Genomic DNA, 20,140 nt, shown 5'->3' on the forward strand with positions numbered 1-20,140 from the left:
TGGATTGCCAGTCCTGTGACAATACCACTGCACCACCAAATGCCTCCCCCCCATCCCCAATCACTAACCGTGAACAGTTCCTGTGCTGCTGGGGAAGATAGTTTGGAGGATAGCAGGCCAGGTTTGGACAACAGGGTGGTGAGACTTGTTTGATTATCTTTGGAAAATTTATCACCCAAAAGATTAAATGGGTCAATGACAGGGTTTATTGTACAAGGCTTATCAATAATTCACATGATAGGCTCCTTACAAAGGTTAGGACATGTTGAGTCAGTGGACAAATTGCTAAATGAGTAGCAAATTGGCTAATAAAATAAGAAAGCAGAGAGTAGGGGTAAAGGGCAGTTATTCAGAGTGGAGAAAGTTAGAAAATGGTATTCCACAAGGGTCAGTGTTGGGACCACTGTTACTCATGATTCAAAATAATGATTTGAAATAACTCAATATCAAAATTTACAGATCATACCAAAGTGAGGGGTATGGCTAATACTATGAGGAAGATTGCAAGATAATGCAAGAAAACATTACAAAACTTGCAGACTGGGCAGTTAGGTGGCAAATGAACTTTAGCATAGATAAATGGTGTACTTCAGGAGGAGAAACATCACCAACACTGAGAATAAGAAACTGATTAGGGTAAAAGAGCAAAGCGATCTAGGGATAGAGGTAAAGAAATCATCAAAGGCCGCATCACAGGCCAGCAAAGGAGTTAAAAATACTAACAAAGCACTGGAATTTATTTCTAGGGGTATAGAATTCAAAAGTAGTGAAATTATGTTAAACTTATATATAACCCAGGCCAAGCCATATTTAGAATACTGTGCACATATCTGGTCTCCATACCACAAAAATAACACAGAGACACTAGAGAAAGTGCAAAAAGGATTTCCAAGGATGATACCAGAACTGAGAGATCACAGCTTTTGGGAAAGATCGAATAGGTTGAGGCTTTTTCTTTAGAAAAGAGAGACTTACAGGTGACCTGAAAGCGGTTTAAAATTGTGAATAGTTTGGAGAGATGTGGAGAGAATCTTCCCACTCACGGGAGAATCCAAAACAAAAAGAAATACAAGGTAGCTCCTAATGAATCCAATCAGGAAGGAGAAATTTCTTTACTCAGGGAATATGAAACTTAATACATTAGGAATTGATTGAGGCTAGTATCTTAGATGCTTTAAAAGGAAACTAGATAAGTATATGAGAGCAAAAGGAATAGAAAGATATGTTGAAAGGCTGCAATGAGGGAAATGGAATGGGAAGAGACACATGTGGAGTATGAACACCAGCAAAGACAAATTGGCCAAATAGCCTGTTTCTATGCTGTGTATTCTATGCTTGATGAGCTGAATGGACATTTCTCTCTTTTGATTCCTGCTGCCTCTCTCAAACTGCACTCTGAGAGGTCTGAGCTCCTGATTGAAATTTACTGAGCAAGACAATTTTTTCTCCCTCTTTGCCAAACATGAATAAAAAAAAAACCCAAGTCATTGTCCCATTAGGTGGTTGTGACATCATCCTGATAAAAATGATGAACAGTTGGACTGCTTTTTGTCTTCTATGACCAAGGCAGTCCCTCTTTAAAACACAAAAAGACTGTCCATGCACAATGATAATGGACAGAATCTTCCCAGATTTGCACTAAGTGTGGTAGCTGGCGGGAAAAAGAACATTTTACCTACCAGCTGCAATGGCGGCTTTTCACACTGTATCACCTAATCCCGCCTCATTAACCATACATTCCTGGGAAACACGCTGTTTCGATGGTGGGTGGGCTTTCATTTGCCCACCACGTCGTCACCTTGTCTCTTCCTCACACCGGGTGCCATATTTAAAGTGCAGCCGCATGCACACCTCTCAGTGCTTCTAGCCCAGGACTGCTGCACAGAAGACATGGCTCCAAAAGGGTAAAAGACTGCCCCCCGAATCAATGATGCATCCCTGGGGGGACTTCTAGACACCACTGGAGCCTGCCGTGATGTCCTCTACCCCCGCTCTGACTGCAGGAGGCCCATCAGTGTCACCACTCCGGCTTGGGAGACGGTGGCAGAGGTGGTCAGTGCCAACACTGCACAGAAGAGGTTTGCCATCCTGTGTGGAAAGAGGATGAATGATCTGATCAGGGTAAAGCAACCATCTCATCACTCTAAACTCTCACACTCACAAGGCCATCACATATTCACTGGCATCTCACTCACTGCCAGATCAAGGGCCATCACCACTCACTCTCTCACATACACTCTCACATCTCCAACTGGCCTCTTCTCCTCTGGAGACTGTGTTCTCAGCCCTCAACATCTTGAGGTCACTTGCACAGATCAACATGTGCCTGCGCACACACCCTGGGATACACCACTTCCTCAGTATTGCCTTAGTCCTGCAGCCTCTTCCCTTTCCTGAGGCCACTTCTCCCCTTTCCCCAAGCAAGCCCTAACCCTGCAGCCATTGAAAAGCCACTCCTGCCTTACTGCTGGTCCCATAAGTAAAGGCCTGCCCATGAGCCCCCCTAAAACTCTTGATGTGTTGCCTGCGAAGCCTGCCGCTGATGACCATAGGTGCTGCCTGAAGCAAGGTAGGCAAGGACACTTCAAAGTCCCAAGTGAAGTGCAGCTTGCCAAATGCACGTCACTTATATTCAGTTGTGAACTTGGACAATCCAGTGTGGGGGTATGAATCTGGTAAGCTGGTCTTATAATAATATGCACATATTATTACAATGAATTTCCCCACGTGCAGTGAAATGCGGACTGCCATTGACGGGCAGAGCGGATGATTGCAAACTGGTTTCACGACATTGTGAAACTAATTTTTGGCCTTCCCCCTATATTGTCCGCTCAAGCCTGCCATGATGCCTGATGCCAGTGGGCAGGGAAAATTCTACCCCATGAGTGGGATTGCTGACCAGTTTTTCTCTTCCCAGCTCAATGATTTCAGCTGGCCAATTGTAGCATTCCTACAACTGCTCCAGTTGAAATCAGCTAACACAGCACGAGTTGCAAATCAAAACCTGTGAACTTCTTGATCTATGTCAATCAACTGTTGATAATAAATGGAGGGGGTCACTAGTTAGCTCTTTCAATACCTTGAAGTTATACTGATTAATAATGAAGAAACATGGAAGTACAGGGAAATCAATCGATCAAAAGACTTCATTAGTGGTCTTCTTTCCAGCTGTCTGGCGTATCCTCAAAGCTCTGATCTAAAACACACAGAGTATATTATTGCCTAACCAGCTTTAGAAAGAAACAGAAAATCTTTGAAGCCAAAGGTAATATTCAGACTGCTTTTAGCAGCTTAGTGGATATTGAGCTTGTGTGCTGGAATGCAAAGTTATAAATCAAGTGCCAGTAGTTACATGAAGCTGCTCCCTGCTCTTTTGAACCCTGTTGGTGTTAGCAATGTGAAACAGGAGCTGCAAGCGCCTACTAACCAATTAATAATATTTATATTTCACTTTGAATCCTTTCTCTCCATTTTTGACAATGATAAAAATTTGATTTAATGAAGTCAATCATCACAAACCTAAAAAAAGTCAAAATTTAACCATTCACAGTCAAACATATTTTATACATCTTACAATTAATGTCAATATTTTTATGACATTACCTGCTTGAGGTACTACTTTTAAGGTCTTGTAGTTCATTTAATTCCATCTGCCACTATTTTACTCACATTATCATCTCATTAATATCCCCTCACAACTTCCTTGGGCTCATGGAATTATTTACTATGTTTGCTATTTCAGTATCATGGGCTAATTTGGTTACAGCTCCCTTGAGCCCTGTATCAAAATCATTGTGAACAGAACCAATCCCAGAACAGAACCCTGGGGGACATGACTACCTATTTCCAACCACTTTGAGAAACAGCCCTCAATTCCTACTCCCTGGCTTTAAAGAGGCACTGCAGCAAACTATGTAGATTCCTTGGAGTCGGACAGCACTGTGGGCCATTACCTGTATGGCCTTTGTGGTTTTCTTCATTGATATCATTGTGGAAATCCACGCAGGTTGCACAGGTAGTAGGCTGCGGTGCTGTCCGCCCCCAGGGAATCTACATAATGTGTGTAGGCCTGCTTTGAAGTGGCACCAAATGAATGAACTTTTCTCTGCTGTTTCTCCCTTCTAATCAATTTTTCATGAAATTTGCCAAAATTCTCCTAATAGCTTTAATCTTCTCCATTGGGTCTATGGGATACCTTGCCAAAGGCATTCTTAAGAACCATGTATATCACACCCATTACCTTTCCCCATCCTCCTTCTCACTTAAGTTTGTGAAGCACAATATTCCTTTCTAAAACCTATATTTACCGCTTCGAATTATTTTCTCTCTATTTAGATATTTAGTAATTTAGGAAGGAGTAACAAGCCCAAAGAACCATGGATGACCAGAGATATTCAGGTTATGATGAAAAGGAAAAGAGAGGCTTTTAGCAGGTACAAGGGAAGCAAATCAGCAGAGGCATTAGTGGAGTACAGAAAGTGCAGGGTGGAGCTTAAGAAAGCAATTAGGAGAGCAAAGAGGGGATATGAGAAAGCTCTGGCTTGTAAAAGTAGGGGAAAGATATTCTATAAGTTTATCAATGAGAAGAGGATAGCCAGGGAAAGAGTAGGGCCCATAAGTGACCAAGGGAACAATTTATGGGTGGAGCCAGAGGACATCGCTAGAGTGTTGAATGAATACTTCATGTCCGTCTTCACCCAAGAGAATGAGGATGAAGGTATCGAACTCGGGGAGTGAGACTGCGAGGTTCTTAAGCAAATTGATGTTGGGAATGACAAGGTATTGGAGGTGTTGGCAGGCTTAAAGGTGGACAAATCTCCAGGTCCGGATGATTTGTGTCCCAGACTGCTGAGGGAGGCAAGGGAGGAGATCACAGGGGCTCTGACCCAAATTTTTAATTCCTCTCTGGCCACGGGGGAGGTGCCAGAGGACTGGAGAACAGCTAATGTGGTTCCGTTATTTAAGAAGGATTGTAGAGATAAGCCAGGGAACTACAGGCCAGTGAGTCTCACGTCAGTGGGAAACTATTGGAGAAAGTTCTGAAGGAGAGTATCTATCTCTACTTGGAGAAGCAAGGTTTGATCAGGGATAGTCAGCATGGCTTTGTCAGACGGAGGTCATGCCTAACAAACTCGATTGAATTTTTTGAGGAGGTGACCAGGTGTGTAGATGAGGGTAGTACAGTTGATGTAGTTTATATGGATTTCAGCAAAGCCTTTGACAAGGTCCCACATGGGAAACTTATAAAGAAGGCAAATGCACATGGGATACAGGGTAATTTGATAAGGTGGATTCAAAATTGGCTTAGTTGTAGGAGACAGAGGGTGATGACAGAAGGATGCTTTAGTGACTGGAAGCCAGTGTCCAGTGGCGTACCACAGGGATCTGTGCTGGATCCCCTATTATTCGTCATTTATATAAACGACATAGATGACTATGTGGGGGGTTAGGATTAGTAAGTTTGCGGATGACACAAAGGTGGTTAACAGTGAGGCTGAGTGTCTTGGGCTACAGGAAGATATAGACGGGATGGTCAAATGGCAGATAAGTGGCAGATAGAATTTAACCCTGAAAAGTGTGAGATGATACACTTTGGAAGGAGTAATTTGACAAGGAAGTATTCAATGAGCGGCATGACACTAGGAAGTTCTGAGGAACAAAGGGACCTTGGAATGTGTGTCCATAGATTTCTGAAGGTAGAGGGGCATGTTAGTGGGGTGGTGAAAAAGGCATATGGGACACTAGCCTTTATCAATCGAGGCATAGATTACAAAAGTAGGTAGGTCATGTTGAAGTTGTATAGAACCTTGGTGAGGCCACAGCTGGAGTACTGTGTGCAGTTCTGGTCGCCACATTATAGGAAGGATGTGATTGCACTGGAGGGGGTGCAGAGGAGATTCACCAGCATGTAGCCTGGGAGGAAACATTTAAGTTATGAAGAGAGGTTGGATAGACTTGGGTTGTTTTCATTGCAGCAGAGAAGACTGAGGGGCGACCTGATCGAGGTGTACAAGATTATGAGGGGCATGGACAGGGTGGATAGGGAGCAGCTGTTCCCCTTAGTTGAAGGGTCAATCACGAGGGGACATAAGTTCAAGGTGAGGGGCAGGAGGTTTAGGGGGGATGTGAGGAAAAATTCTTTTACCCACAGGGTGGTGATGGTCTGGAATACGCTGCCTGGGAGGGTGGTGGAGGCGGGTTGCCTCACATCATTTAAAAAGTACCTGGATGAGCACTTGGCACGTCATAACATTCAAGGCTATGGGCCAAGTGCTGGTAAATGGAATTAGGTAGGTAGGTCAGGTGTTTCTCACATGTCGGTGCAGATTCGATGGGCCGAAGGGCCTCTTCTGCACTGTGATTCTGTGAGTAAAGCTTCCAATATTTTCCTGAACCAAGATGTTAAACTAGCTGACCTATAATTTCGCGGGTTAGCTGGGCTGAGTTTTCAATCATTTGTGGAGGTGAGTTTGGGTGAGGGCGGCCTGGGAAAATTGCACACTTGGAAAATGTCACTGGTTCCCGTCTCCTCAGTGATACATTTAGAATTTTCAAAGGGAAGGCGGTAAGGGGGGGAGCCAGCCTCCAGCACACCTCCAATGAATTGCTTGTTGAGCTTGTTGTAGAGCTGGTTAGGAGTATGGGGAGCAACAGGTGGCAAGTTTCAAATGGCCAGCATAGGGAACATGGAAGGCCTGGGACATGTTTGAGCACAGCTGTTAGGAACACAGCTGGGAGCCATTAGTGCTTATGTGTGAAAAAGGTGTTTAAAAGTTGAGAGTGAAACTCAATTGTTCATGCAGTGGCACAGGCCAGGGTTTTCTGTCCCCGTCGCGGGCATGACCCACCGTGGGTGAGGTGGCGCCCCCAGCCAGAAGCCCATTGACTTGTGGCAGAACCGGAAGATCCTGGCGGTGGGTGGGTGTGGAAAATCCCACCCACAGAGTTGCCATATCTAGGGCTGAGAGGCTTGAATTTGTGAGGAGTATTTGAACTCTTAAAAGGAACATGTGGCTGCTGGAATCTGTGGCGATCACTAGCCATGCCTAACAAAAACAGAATTACCTGGAAAAACTCAGCAGGTCTGGCAGCATCGGGGGAGAAGAATAAAGTTGACGTTTTGAGTCCTCATGACCCTTCAACAGAACCTGCCTGTTTGGTTTGGCTAGTTGTAGCTCTTCTTCCAGATGGAGAGAAGAGTACAGCTTTCCTGTCTCTCCAGCCTTGATCAGAACCTCAAGGTAGGCATCAGAAAAAATGTGGAGCTGTGAAAACGACTGCTGACCCCCTGCGCCCACTGCTCATCTATCTGTAAAGGCAATGGAAAGACCAGTCATAGCTGCCATTTGCCTATTAAATTATCCCTCTATGCCAACCTCCGCCTCCTGCCCATGCACAAGGGCCCTAATTTGGTGTTGAGCCTGCCCTTTGGTCAACTAGTGGCTGCACTTTGACAATTGTGTTGCGTTACTGCCACTGACGCAGTGCAGTCTCGGGATCCGGAAACATTCCCGGAGTGGGTTCCACCCAGCTGTGCCTCTTTTGAAAATTATATTGTTCATCTTCTCCGGGTCTCCAGTACACATGGACACTCAGTGAAGCCCTGAAATATAACTTCCACGGCCTTCATCATTTCTTTCTCCCATTTCCCTCAGGACTCTCTTATGTATTTTTATCAGGTTTTGGAACTTTGATCATAAGCTTAAATTCCCTTATTTTCCTTTTATTTAGTATAATTTCACAAATTTCACTGTCACCCAATTCACGGTTTACCTTGTCCCCATTATTCTTTTTGCAAGCACCGTAGCAAAGTAGCTGTTAATAATCTTGAACAATTTCCGACTCTCCTCTGTTAACTCACTATCCTCATATCTCAGAGATCCCATTTGATAATTTTCTTTTCACTGATATATTTGCAGAAACATTTATAGTTTTTAAAATATTTTTTGAGATTCTCTCTTCACATTGTCTCCATGATTCCTCAATCTCGCCTTTAATTTCACCTTACTTTCTTGTATATCTTTGATTAAAAATAATTTTTAATACCTACAGGCCGCATGTTCGCTCTTTGCTTTATCCATCTATAACATTTGAAACTTAGGCCTTCAGGTGTCATGGCGGATGTGAGTGGACAAGATGGCAAGAAGGCCAAAAATTGGTTGTATGCTGTCGTGAAACCAATTTGCAGTCCTCCGCTCCGCCCGTCAATGGCGGGCTACCTTTCCCGCCATCCAATGTCAGGAACTTAATTTCAATGCGTTTGCATCTTATCATCTTGCCTGCCAGCCGGAATCATCCCCCCCGCCACGTCAATTTTACCGCCCACGTTGGTGAGAAAACATGCCGGTGCAGAACACGTCTTGACAAATGTGACGTGCAGAAGTCGGGACTTACCGTTAGGGCCTTTCTCACATTGCGGACATCCGAGGAGAAGAAGATACTGGAGCCCTACAGCTACCGGACCCTGGAGGAACACATGCATCGCACGCTGGGTGGATTCTCCATGGCTCCACCACGAAGCAGCTCATGGAAGGTGGGAGGTCTCTGCTGATGCCTGGGGTCTGTTTCGGGGCATCGCGGTCATGACCATGGGCTGCTAAGGATGAGGGAGAAGGTGGTCCAGCTGTGAGTGGGAGAGGAAGGTGCAACGGGGAGGCTGGGGTGGGAGAGGAAGTTCTAGGTTTGACTGAGAGAGGAAGATGTACCGAGAGGGGTGAGTTTGGGAGGGGGGGAACGAAGGTGTTGGGGGAGCCATTGTGGGTTGGGAAGGGGGCAATAAGGGTGTCAGGTGGTGAGGTTGGGAGTGGGGAAGAAGGATAAGGAGGGGAGGAGGTGGTAACAGGGGAGGATGCGGTACCTGGGAAGGCAGGTGCAAGGGGGAAGGAAGGTGTTAGGGAAGAAGGTCGAACGGGAGAAGGGGTTCAGAGAGCGAATGGAGTTCAGAGGGGGGATGAAGTCCAGGGGAAGAAGGAATTCGAAAGGAGGGAAAGAGTTCGGGGGGAGGAGGACTTCGGAGGGGGGAGGGGTCCAGGGAGAGGAAGGAGTCCGGGGGAGGAGAGGGTAAGGGTGGAGGAGTGAATAAGGGGGGAAATGTCCAGATGAATGTGCAAGGGAGGGGTCTGTGGAATCAATGCCTCCTGGGGAATGAACTGAGGGTAGGTGTGGTAGGAGGGAATGGTGAGAATGAGAGGGGGCAGAGTGAGCCGGACGGGTGAGGGTGCGACAGTAGCAGTAGAAGGGACGGCATGGGTGGTTGGTGGGGACTTGGAGGCAGACACAGGCCATGGGAGTGGGAAGGAGGAGGTCGGGAAGGTCAATGTGGATGGGGTGGAATTCTCGGGAAGGTAGGGACCATGCACATTCACCTGGATATCCTGGAAAGAGAAAGGTTTTGGTTAGTAGGTGATGGCGGGAAGGCAGAAGGTGATGCCAGGCGGGGTTCAACAGTGGTGGGGGAAAGGACATCAGGGAGGGGAAAGGATGGGGGAGCTGATCAGAAATGTGACAACTACCATTTTTCAAAAGTGAAAGTGAGCGGAGCCTCCTGTTGGGTGGGCACAGGTGTTGCATGGGAATACGATCTGTGGAAGATGCAGCTCAGCTCAGATGGAGAACTGAAACCAAATCCCAGCAGGCAGCATTGAAAATGCTCAGGACATTAAGATGAGGAAGGATCCGCCTGTGTAGGAGAGTGCTAGCATGAGGCTCCCAAAGGCCCTGCCACATACACACTTCTCTCTCCAGAATCACTCGTGGTCTGGCTGCATAGAGCTGAACTGCTTTCGCTGAGGGGGTGGAGGTTTCTGATGAAGGGGGATGACTCGCGAAACCTGTAAATGAAACTGAAGGACACCATTACACATTACTCGATGAAAGTGAATATATTTTCAGATTATAAGGTGACAAAATGTGTTTACCCGTGCAACCACTTGTGATCAGAAATTGTTAAGTTTTCTAGGCCTACCACTTCTTCTAGGTGCTGCCATGACATCTGCAGGATAGGCGGGGACATCCTGTGCAATGCCTGGCCCTGTTGCCTCTGATGACTTTGGCATGCGTCCTCTGGAGATCCAAGGCCTTGAGGGTCCCGGCTTGCATTAGTTGTCATTCTGTGGGCCATCTGCTCCTCCTGAGGTAATAGAGGGCGAGGTTCAGGAGGTCACAGGCAAAAGGGACGCGGAGGGAGTGGACAGCCTCTGAGATTCCTGAGTGGATGACCCAGGAATGTCCAGCTGCCACTCCTCCTCCCTTTGGGTGCACAAGGGCCCCGGTCTGACTCCTTGAAGGGAAGGGGCACCTGGAGGGATGTCGAGGTGCTACGTTTCCCTCTTGTGTTGCCACTGCAGGAACTCACCCATGGCTAATGCGATGAAGTGCAGGTCTGCGCGCATCTCTGCATTCTACTGGATCAGAGTCTCCAAGGTGTCTGCCATTCTCCCCATGGAGACCACCATGCGCACACATGGGGGCACCACTTCATCAGAGAGCAGGTGGGTGCATTCCTCCGATTCGCATGCCACTCTGTTGGGGGCTTCCATCAGCTCTGCGTGATTTTCCCTCGCCTTCTGCTGACTCTCCAGGATGAGTTGGAAGGTTGAATCCAGAGGCTCATCATCTGACTTGGATCTCACAGATGCCTCTTTCCCAGAAGTGTTCCGAGTGACATGGAGCTTGGCTGAGCCTGCCTCCTCCTGCTTCAGACATATGTCTGTGCGGTGACTACCAGATTGTGAACCTGAGCCTACTCTAGATCTAGATCCCACTGAGGTGTGTGTCTCTGCGCTGGTGGAGGGTGTGGGTAAGTGCTGTGATGGGTCCTCCAGGCTGCTTATTTCCAGCTCTTCAATGGAGGATGTGTCCTCTTGGCTGGATTTGAGGACCTGGATGGAACTGAGGGATTGGCTGGCTGAGGTCCCTTGGCACAGCTCCCTGTGAACCAAAGTAGAGATAATTAATGCATGGCAGCAGAGTCAAAAGCAGGAAAGAGAGCACTCACAGTTGCATTGAGGAAGGGATGATGTGATGCAGGATCCTCATGTGGGTGTTCGCCACCGATCTCACTGTTGCCGCAGGCACAGTTCATGTCCACACCAGTCAGCGCGATGGCCCACTCCTCAAAGTGAGCGAGGAGTCTAATGTGGGCCACTCCACCTCCGGACTGGGACCTCTCTGTGCTGTTGTGAGCCAGCTTCTCCTGCATGAAAACAGATGGAGTGAGTGTGAGAAGGAAGCATGGCATAGCATAGAATGTTTGTATGGTGAGCGGAGCCATGGACAGGATGAGGACATAAGCTCAACAGGATATGAGCCTGATGGAGATGTGAGGGTGTGTGTGTGCGTGCTTGAAGTGTGAGATCCCTGTGGATGTGTGATGAGACCATTTATCCTTTTTCTGCACAAGGTGGCTGTCCTCCTTTGCAGGGTGTTGGCACTGACCACCGCTGCCATCGCCTCCCATGCTGGATTGGTAACCTTGCTTGCTGGCCTTGGCCCAGAGCGGGGGCAGAGGACTTCGCCATGGGCCTCCACTGCATCCAGTCAGTGCTCGTGGGAGGCGTCGCCAAATCTGGGGGCAGCATGTTTCCTCCCTTTGGCAGCCATCAGTTCCCAGCAGCTTCCTATCCCTTGAAGAGTGCTAGCTCTGTGCAGGGGCGGCCTTGAAATGGCGCCTGGTTGACTGAAGGCCTGTGGTGACAGCGGGACGGGCGAATCAGAGGTCGCCCCACCAGAACCTAGCATGTTTTCCGGGAATGCATTATTAATGAGGTAGAATGCGCCGGGTAGAGGATGATATGGCAGAAAAAGCCGCCATTGCGGCCGGCAGGTAAAATGTCCTTTTTCCCACCAGCTACCACATTTAGTGCAAATTTGGGACGATTCTGCCCTTAGTATATTTTTTAATGCTATTCTTTATTCTGCAGCATTGTAATTTCCTTTCAAAAAATATCCCATTGTTGACCTAAGCTCTGTGTTAGGATTTCTCTTTGTAGCTCACCATTACTGGTTCACTTTTCATCTTTCTGAAATATGCTTTTGAACCAACCTTTTTCCTTTCTATTTGGATCTTAAATCTTGTTATATTATGGCAACTGTACCCAAGATGCTCATTAACATTTATTTCATCTCCTGTATCTGATCCATTTAATTACTCTAATTGCATGTAGCAATGCCTCTTCCCTTGTATATGAGCAGAAAGAAGGAATCCTACACATGGTGGAAATTTCATTCCCTTTTCTCTCTGTCCCAATCAATGTGCGGGTAATTTAAATCTCCTAGAACAATAACTTGTCTCATTGGTCTGTCAATAGATTTCATCGTTGATTTCTCTGCTGCAATTAGTGGTACAATCCCACTTATGTAACAATCCATTTTTTTTTTGATCCCTAATCATATTGACTCTGAAATGTGCATATCAGTTCGTTCTACAACATATACCATCTTCTTCAAAATATTGCTATTCCTCCTCCATTCTTAACTGTTCTGCTCTCCTTATAATATTCTATCTGATAGATTTATTTTCCACTTCTGTCCAGTTTGGAACCCAGTTTCAGTAGGTGTTATTGATACCTATATCTTCTTGACATAACTGCTCCCAATTCTCCTGGTTTATTCCCCACACTTTGAGCATTGTGGCACAAGTATTTTATCTTTATTTGTTCAGATTTAAAACTACTCCTATGCACTTTTTTTGTTCAAGCTAATGCCTGGTTCCTTTTTGATTTTCCTCCTTTGCTCTATTTATCCCTTTTTGCTGAAATATTCATTATTTGTAAATTGACTTTTTCTGTTATTCCCATATCTATTTGATCTTCCTAATTGCTATGATATTCTCCACCCTCTTTTTTCCTTATTTAAATGGACAAAAGCAAAATACAGCAGATGCTGGAAATCTGAAACAAAAACAAAAATAGCCAGAAAAACTCAGCAGGTCTGACAGCATCTGCGGAGAGGAATACAGTTAACACATCAAGTCCGTATGACTCTTCATCAGAACTAAAGAAAAATAGAAATGAGGTGAAATATAAGCTGCTAAAATTAGCACATCCTTTAGCTAATACCACCGACAACGTCCCTTTGTCCTTTTGTCTATGACGTCTTTGGCAATCTCTTCTTTGCCTCCACCTATCACTGGCCCCCTATCCAGCTCTACCTGTCCCACCCCCCTCTAACAGGTTATATTTCACCTCATTTCTATTTTTCTTTAGTTCTGATGAAGAGTCATACGGACTCAAAACATTAACTGCATTCCTCTCCACGGATGCTGTCGGACCTGCTGAGTTTTTCCAGCTATTTTTATTTAAATGGACGTTCAATTCCCTATTTAACCACTTTGTCAGTACAGTAGCTCCCTTCCGGTTTAGATGTAACCCAACATAGCTTCCATCTTTGCTAGAATCAGTGTCAATGACCTACAAAACAAGAATGGTCTTCCTAACAACAACCCTCAACCAATATTGAGCTCCCTAATGCGAAAGCAGGTGTGGATTCCATTCTAGGCCAGAAGTGGGATCCACCATTAGCATATTGATTCATTGCAATAAGAACAAAAAATGTCAGTACAGCAGTAGATCTAGGATGTAGATTGGCCAGCCAGTGGCACTGTTTGAGGGCTGTGGCAGGACTTTGAGTCTTTGGCCTGAGCAGCTTCTGCCTTCCTCACTCTTAAGTACCGTGTGTGAGGTGCCCATTCCTATTGTACTGCTCCAGTTGTGACCGTTTGTTCCCATTATTTAAATTGTCTCTGGCTGTGGGATTTTGGATGGAGTCACAGCCAGATCAGAGCAGTGGAAATTCTATCCTGCAACATCTTCACCGGCACATTCCCATGTTTGATTCTTTATCAGTCTGCATATAGATTGGAGTGCATATTGGAATTTGAGTGCACGCTCTGGATAGCTTTCCTAATGCTGGGAAAGGTCCAGGTGTTGAAATAAAAACAGAAAATGCTGGTAAAACTCAGCAGGTCTGGCAGCATTTGTGGAGAGAGAAATAGGGTTAACGTTTCAAGTCCATATGACTCTTCTTCAGAGCTAGAGAGGAGTAGAAATGTGATCTGATGGATTTTACACTGTTTAAGAGGGGGTGGAGCAGGTGGAGCAAGATAGAAGTTCGGGGATAGATGACAGCTAAGGGGAGGTTGACAAAGATGTCACGGACACAAGATTCAGTCCACAAGCATGATCCAGACCTTCCTGTCGCTTGCCATTTCAACTCACTATCTTGCTCTCATACCTACATGTTCATTCTTGGCCTGCTGCAATGTTCCAGTGAAGCTCAACGCAAACTGGAGGAACAGCACCTCTTCTTCCGATTAGGCACTTTATAGCCTTCTGGACTTAACGTTGCGTTCGACAACTTTAGACCGATGAACTCTCTCCTCCATCATGACCCGCTTTTTAATCCAACTTTTATTTATTTATTTATTTTAAAAATGTTATTCTTTTATTTATTTGTTCATTTTTAAAATTATTTTTCCCCACGGGGCCATCAGTTGCTTGTTTCTATATGGTGCTTTCACAGCACACTGACCCTTGTTCTGCTATTAACATCTTGTGCTATTTTACCTTTATGGCACTATCAGCATCTTCTTTACTCTATACCACTACCATTAACACTCCCTTTGTTGTGTCCATGACATCTTAGTCAATCTCTCCTTAGCTGTCACCTTTCCCTGACCTTTGATCTTGCTCTACTTGCTCCACCCCTTCTTAAACAGCATAAAATCCAGTACATCGCATTTCCACTTCTCTTTAGTTCTGAAGAAGAGTCATGGAGACTTGAAACATTAACCCTGTTTCTCTCTCCACAAATGCTGCCAGACCAGTGAAAAAAAAGCATTTTCTGCTTTTATTTCAGATTTCCAGCATCCACAGTATTTTGCGTTTGGCCTTGTGCTGAATTTTGGTTTCCAGACCCATCATGCAAGGCTTGTCAGGACTATTGGAAAGTTCTTCATTGTGATTTTGCTGGTTGTCAACAAACATATTACATCTCAACCAAACTGTGCCTTTTCTGTAGTCACTTTGTTCTGGGATGCTTGAGCACTATGGAAATGCAAACTGTGAAATGTAATTTGTCAGGGCTGAATAACTAAAGTCGTAATGTCCTGGTAACTTGGCCAACAATTCTCCCTCAATCAACATACCAAAAACAAATTAACTGTTAATTCATCCCATTGTTGTGTATGGGATACTGCTGTGCCAAACATGGCTAGTATGTTTGCTTGCAGATACAGCATCTCAAACTAATTAATAGTATGTGAAACACTTTGATACTTTTTGAAAGAAATACTGAAGTGCATATAGATTCAAGCTTTCCTTCAATGTAATATTGACATCCTGAAATTTAAGATCAAGTATGTTGGCGAGAGATATTACACTTAAGTTCATCTTTTTGGATGCTTTACCTCTGGTTTTTCACATTTCTTATCAGATTACCTAGTGGAGGTGAAATATACCTCATATGGTGTGTTAAAATGAAAGAGTTCAGCTGACCACATATGCCTTTTCCTACTTCATACTTTTTTACGTTTGTACATTTTCTCAGGTTTATGTGCAGAAGTCCAATATGCTCACCAATGTAAAACAATAAAAACTCATACGGTACTACATACGTGCATTTCTTCTTTTCTGAGAGTACAACCAAAATGGCGACGAGACTGAGCACAACTAAACTTAAGCCAACGCCCAGTCCCACCCACGTGGACACTAGATAGAAAAAGAAAACGAAAAAAAAAATGAGCAATGTCAGGAGACTGTAGAAGACAATTACTTAACCATTGGCACATTTTCTTTACCATTTTCATCTTTCTTTGATGCTGGAGGAGGACTGAGAGGTCCTGTTGGTTTGACCTTAATGTGGCATCGATTTCCTTTCCACTGGCTCAGGCACCTGGAAAACAGGCAAAGGAAAAAAAATCCTAGGAATTAACTGGAAACTCAAAATACAATATTCAAAGACACACTCTTCTTTTCTAAATAGTCTACTTTAAAAAAAAAAGGTATTTTCTAACTGTCTTAGAGCAATGCCTTTGCTATTATATCTCATAGTACGAATTTGAACTTTTTACCCCAGTTGCAGCAGTGGAGCTCGAGAATGCATGGAGAACCCAAAGTTTCCAGATCTTATCAGTGGCTTTTTTAACCCAGCTATTCTATTTGAATCATGACTTCCCGAGCAACTAGAGTGAGCGGGCTTGCTGAGATCCTGCATCCATTGATTTCAACTCAACTATATAAAGGCACCCTGGAAAGTTGAGATTTGAAGCATTGTCGAGGCCTTTTGACAGAGCCAAAACCTTGAGGAATGGAAACACAATGTAACAAGGCAACACCACACTTCAATGATGCCTTTCTAGAGATAGTGCTGTGGGCTGCAAGGGCCCATAGGGAGATTCTGTTCCTTGACTATGGGAGGAAAAAGCCTGCCTTAGAGAGCCAGTCACTGAGGGGATCTGCAGCAGGAGCATGGTGCCATGCATCTGTATCTGTCAAATGGGGTTAAATTACTTAATCATGTCAGGAAAGATGAGTGGTATGGCACATTCAAGTATATTCTGATGTGTCTTAGCCCAAACCAAAGACTCTGCCTCCCCAAGCCTTGTCCTGCACAACACTCATCATACCAGCTTACCTTTCTGGTGCACCCATCCCTCTCTGCGTAGGCACTTCATCACACCCCCATCTGACCATCCATTATTGACACTCACCCTCATTTAACTGTGATGCCTCACCTATCCTTCAGCAATCCTCCATAGATGTTGCCCATCCATCATTTTAACACCTTCCATTTCTCACACTTGTAGGTCTCTCCTTTCCCTCCCTACAGGAGAAGAACACCAGGGAGAGGCAGTGAACTGGAGGTGGCTCTCCAGTCATCTCCAAACTGACAGCTGCCAAGGAGGAGGAGCTGGACATAAGGCAGATCTCAACGTGCCTAGCTATTGGAGGCAGGAAGATGGGGATCTCCCATCTGACAGAATAAAATATCACAGAGCCATATGGCACACAACACTCACTCATGTTGGCTTGATGTCAGCAGTCAATGAAAGATGTTCTCTGCACAATGATGTCTTAACTCTGATCTTGTCAGTTCTAAATCACATCTATCATATCTGTTCAAGGGTCCCAAAGGAATTGAATGAAGACTTCTCAGAGTCTGAGGCTGCACCAACACAGGGTTGGGCCAAGAGCATTTGAGCAGCCAGAGTAGGGAATGAGCAGCCTGTCCCAACCTCTGCTGATGTCACAGGGGAGCACCATGTAAGAGTAGTCGAAGAAAGATGGGTAAGGAACAGTAAATGCACATGGGTGTCATATTGGACTTGAAACTTTAACTCTGTTCCTCTCTCCACAGATGCTGCCAGATGTGTTGAGTGTTTCCAGCACTTTCTGTTTTTATTTCAGATCCCCAGCGTTCGCAGTATTTTGCATTTATTGAAGATGAGGTGTCTGTGAAAGGCACAAATTGTTTATTGTGGTATTGATTTGTACTGGGGGTTGAGGTGGGGGTGGGGTGTAAATGGGTCCAGAATTTCTGTGCCAGAACGCCGCACTGCCTCAGTTTAAGTAATCCGTGCCTGAATCAGGCCTTTCTAGGCATCTTGGGCGACTATGGGTGGAATCTAGTTCTCTCCGTGTAGTGAGTTTGGTGGCATTTAATCAGGCAGGAAGGTAGGAACCTCACCACCTTCCCACCTCCAACCTGATTAAGTCAGTGTCAGGAAGGTCCATGGATGGCCTTTGCGCTCCGCTGGCAATTGAGGCCCTTAAGTAGGCAATTAATGGCCACTTAAGGGCCTTATCCTGCCGCCTCTGGTATTAACCCAGCAGCAGGCAGTGGGCCCGCCACACAGGGAGCACAACAATCAAATCTGTGCAGGGTTGCTTATGGGCTTCTGGGGGAGGGGGGTGTCCCTGTTTCAAAGGCATTCGATGCCTGATTGAGGGACCCAGCATCAAGAGCCACCCCACTGCCCTTGCTACCAACCCCCCTTTCCCTGCGACCCGCAACCTCCCTCCTGCCATCACACACCCCTGGCCTGGGATCTAATGGCGATCCGAGACCTCAGTTGGGTGCTGTACCAGCAGCAGCCACTGCCTCCACAGTGGCATTGTCATTCAATAGAGCTGTCGGCTTCTGGTTGGCCAGCAGCTCTCAGCAGGCGGGATTTCCACCGCCAGGGCCCTTGATGCCGGGGAAAGGCCCACTGCTGGCCTGTCAAGTGCCTGAGTGGAATAAGATGTGGCTAGCTGTCTGGCCGGTTAGTGGTTGACCTTCTGTAAAGTGGGTGAAAACGGAGCAGTAAGCATTTTCCTCACCATTTTCATGACACCACTTCCTTGCTTAAGCCCAGTGGTGCCAATGAAAATTTTGGGTTAAGCTTTAGCAAAACCTGCACAAACGTGGGACTTACACCTCAATGTTTACAATATTTTTACAATATAATCTGTTATTTTAATACATTGCTAGACTTGTAACTTTAAGGAATATTTGAATAGAGGCTTCAACTTGGTCTGATGCCAATACAGACCAAAGGTAGGTCCTGAGAGGGAGGGCAGAATGGAGGAGGGAGTCCATGCCAGCAGTATCTTGTGGCACAAGAGTACTATAACCTTCAAAATGTTTTGCGATAATTTCTTGAATGGCTTCTAGTGGTCCCTTTAAGGTTCACTAGCTTGGCCATTCTAGTGGTCCCTTTAAGGTTCACTAGCTTGGCCACACAAGACTTTGTACAACTAGGGAGAGCTTGCATGTATTTATATCTGAATTTTGCATTGCTGTCCCGGAAATGTGCATAATGAAAGCCTGAAGATAACCCACTACAACTAGTGCAACTGGCTTACTTACAGTGCAGCAACCAACAAACCTTGCAAAACTGACAAATTTCCCAACTGGAATGTAGTGAAAAAAAGCAAAAAATACACTGAAGGACATTCAAAGTATCCCATGCTAGAAATCAATTTGTTTGACTTTGTAAAGGAAAGATTAGCATTACTGAATTAATATTAATGTCTCATTTTAATCTCTCTGGGTGTTTTTGTAGAAGTGTCACTGATAGTACAGTAGACTGCTGGGGAAACCTAGCCTGATAAATTGCAAACACTCCAAGGGACTATTTTTCCACAAATCCTTGGTGACAGCATCAAATATAAATCTTACAACAATAATTCAATATGTCACAAGATAAATGGTTTCTACTTTCTATATAAAATATAATATATCGACAAATAGATCTCCAGTGTTATTGCTCACAGATAAAAGCAATTGTTCATTAATTTTCTTCTAGCGGTGTTTCTTTTTACCTAACAGCTGCAAGTTATTTTTTGTTTTCTCTCTCAGTCTTTGTCTTTCAATTTAATTCTTTCTGAAAAAGACATGCTATCAAAGCTTTCTGTCGTGCACTCAGCAGCATAGCTCGCAAGAAATGAGCAACTGTAACAGGGGAACATTTTATGCTGCATAAGAGAGTGCTGATTGGTTGGCGAATGGACTCTGATTAGTGGAGGATTTGATATGGAGAATGCAGCATGCAACATTTAATTGCCTAGCTTTGTTCAAATTCAAACTGGGGCAGGTCTGCACTGATTGGTCACAGCATTGCTCTGGGGAATGAACCAGGGAATGACTGTTCCCTAGGCTTTTGTTTAGTTGAAAAAAGTGCAAAGTGTGGACATGTTCCTTCTGACTGCAAAGGACTGGGCCCTATGGGTTAATATATGTGGCTTCTAGCATGTATAAGTAAGCCATGCTGTGAACCTGACTGACAATCTTGAATTGGTTTTCAGTGTAATTCTTAGCACAATCAATATTGTTTAGTGTATGGTGTCTCAAAACAGAAACAAGTGAAGCTAGCTGTTTAATGTTGTTACTATGCAGCAGCAACATGAATGATATTCCCGGATAAGTGAAAATGTTGAGGTCCATTGGGGAAAAGCTATTATGCATTCAAAACTGAAGAAAATAGTGCTTAAAAACTCAAGTGTAATGATCTGAAATGATTTGAATGCCCACAGTGCTTTAAGTTTAAAAATAAAATGTTCTACAGTTTTCACTTAGAGAAAAAACACAGTCATCTGGTCCTGGACTGCTTTGATCGACAGGCCATCTGGTGTAGCTTAGAAAAAAACAAAGTCATCCT

The 20,140-nt window shown here is 44.9% G+C and overlaps 1 protein-coding gene across 1 annotated transcript in view; it reads right to left on the reverse strand.

The window, feature by feature from the left end:
• malrd1 (MAM and LDL receptor class A domain containing 1) overlaps positions 1-20,140 on the reverse strand; it is a 314,776-nt gene that overhangs the window by 15,460 nt on the left and 279,176 nt on the right. The window contains exons 26-27 of the mRNA XM_078535594.1: positions 15,797-15,891; positions 15,614-15,707 (exon numbers count right to left, since the gene is read on the reverse strand). Of these exons, the coding sequence (XP_078391720.1) occupies positions 15,614-15,707; positions 15,797-15,891 (189 nt within the window). The remainder of the gene's footprint in view (positions 1-15,613; positions 15,708-15,796; positions 15,892-20,140) is intronic.

Source organism: Cetorhinus maximus, chromosome 3 (genome assembly GCF_964194155.1).
Source record: "Cetorhinus maximus chromosome 3, sCetMax3.hap1.1, whole genome shotgun sequence".
Lineage (NCBI taxonomy): Eukaryota > Metazoa > Chordata > Chondrichthyes > Lamniformes > Cetorhinidae > Cetorhinus > Cetorhinus maximus.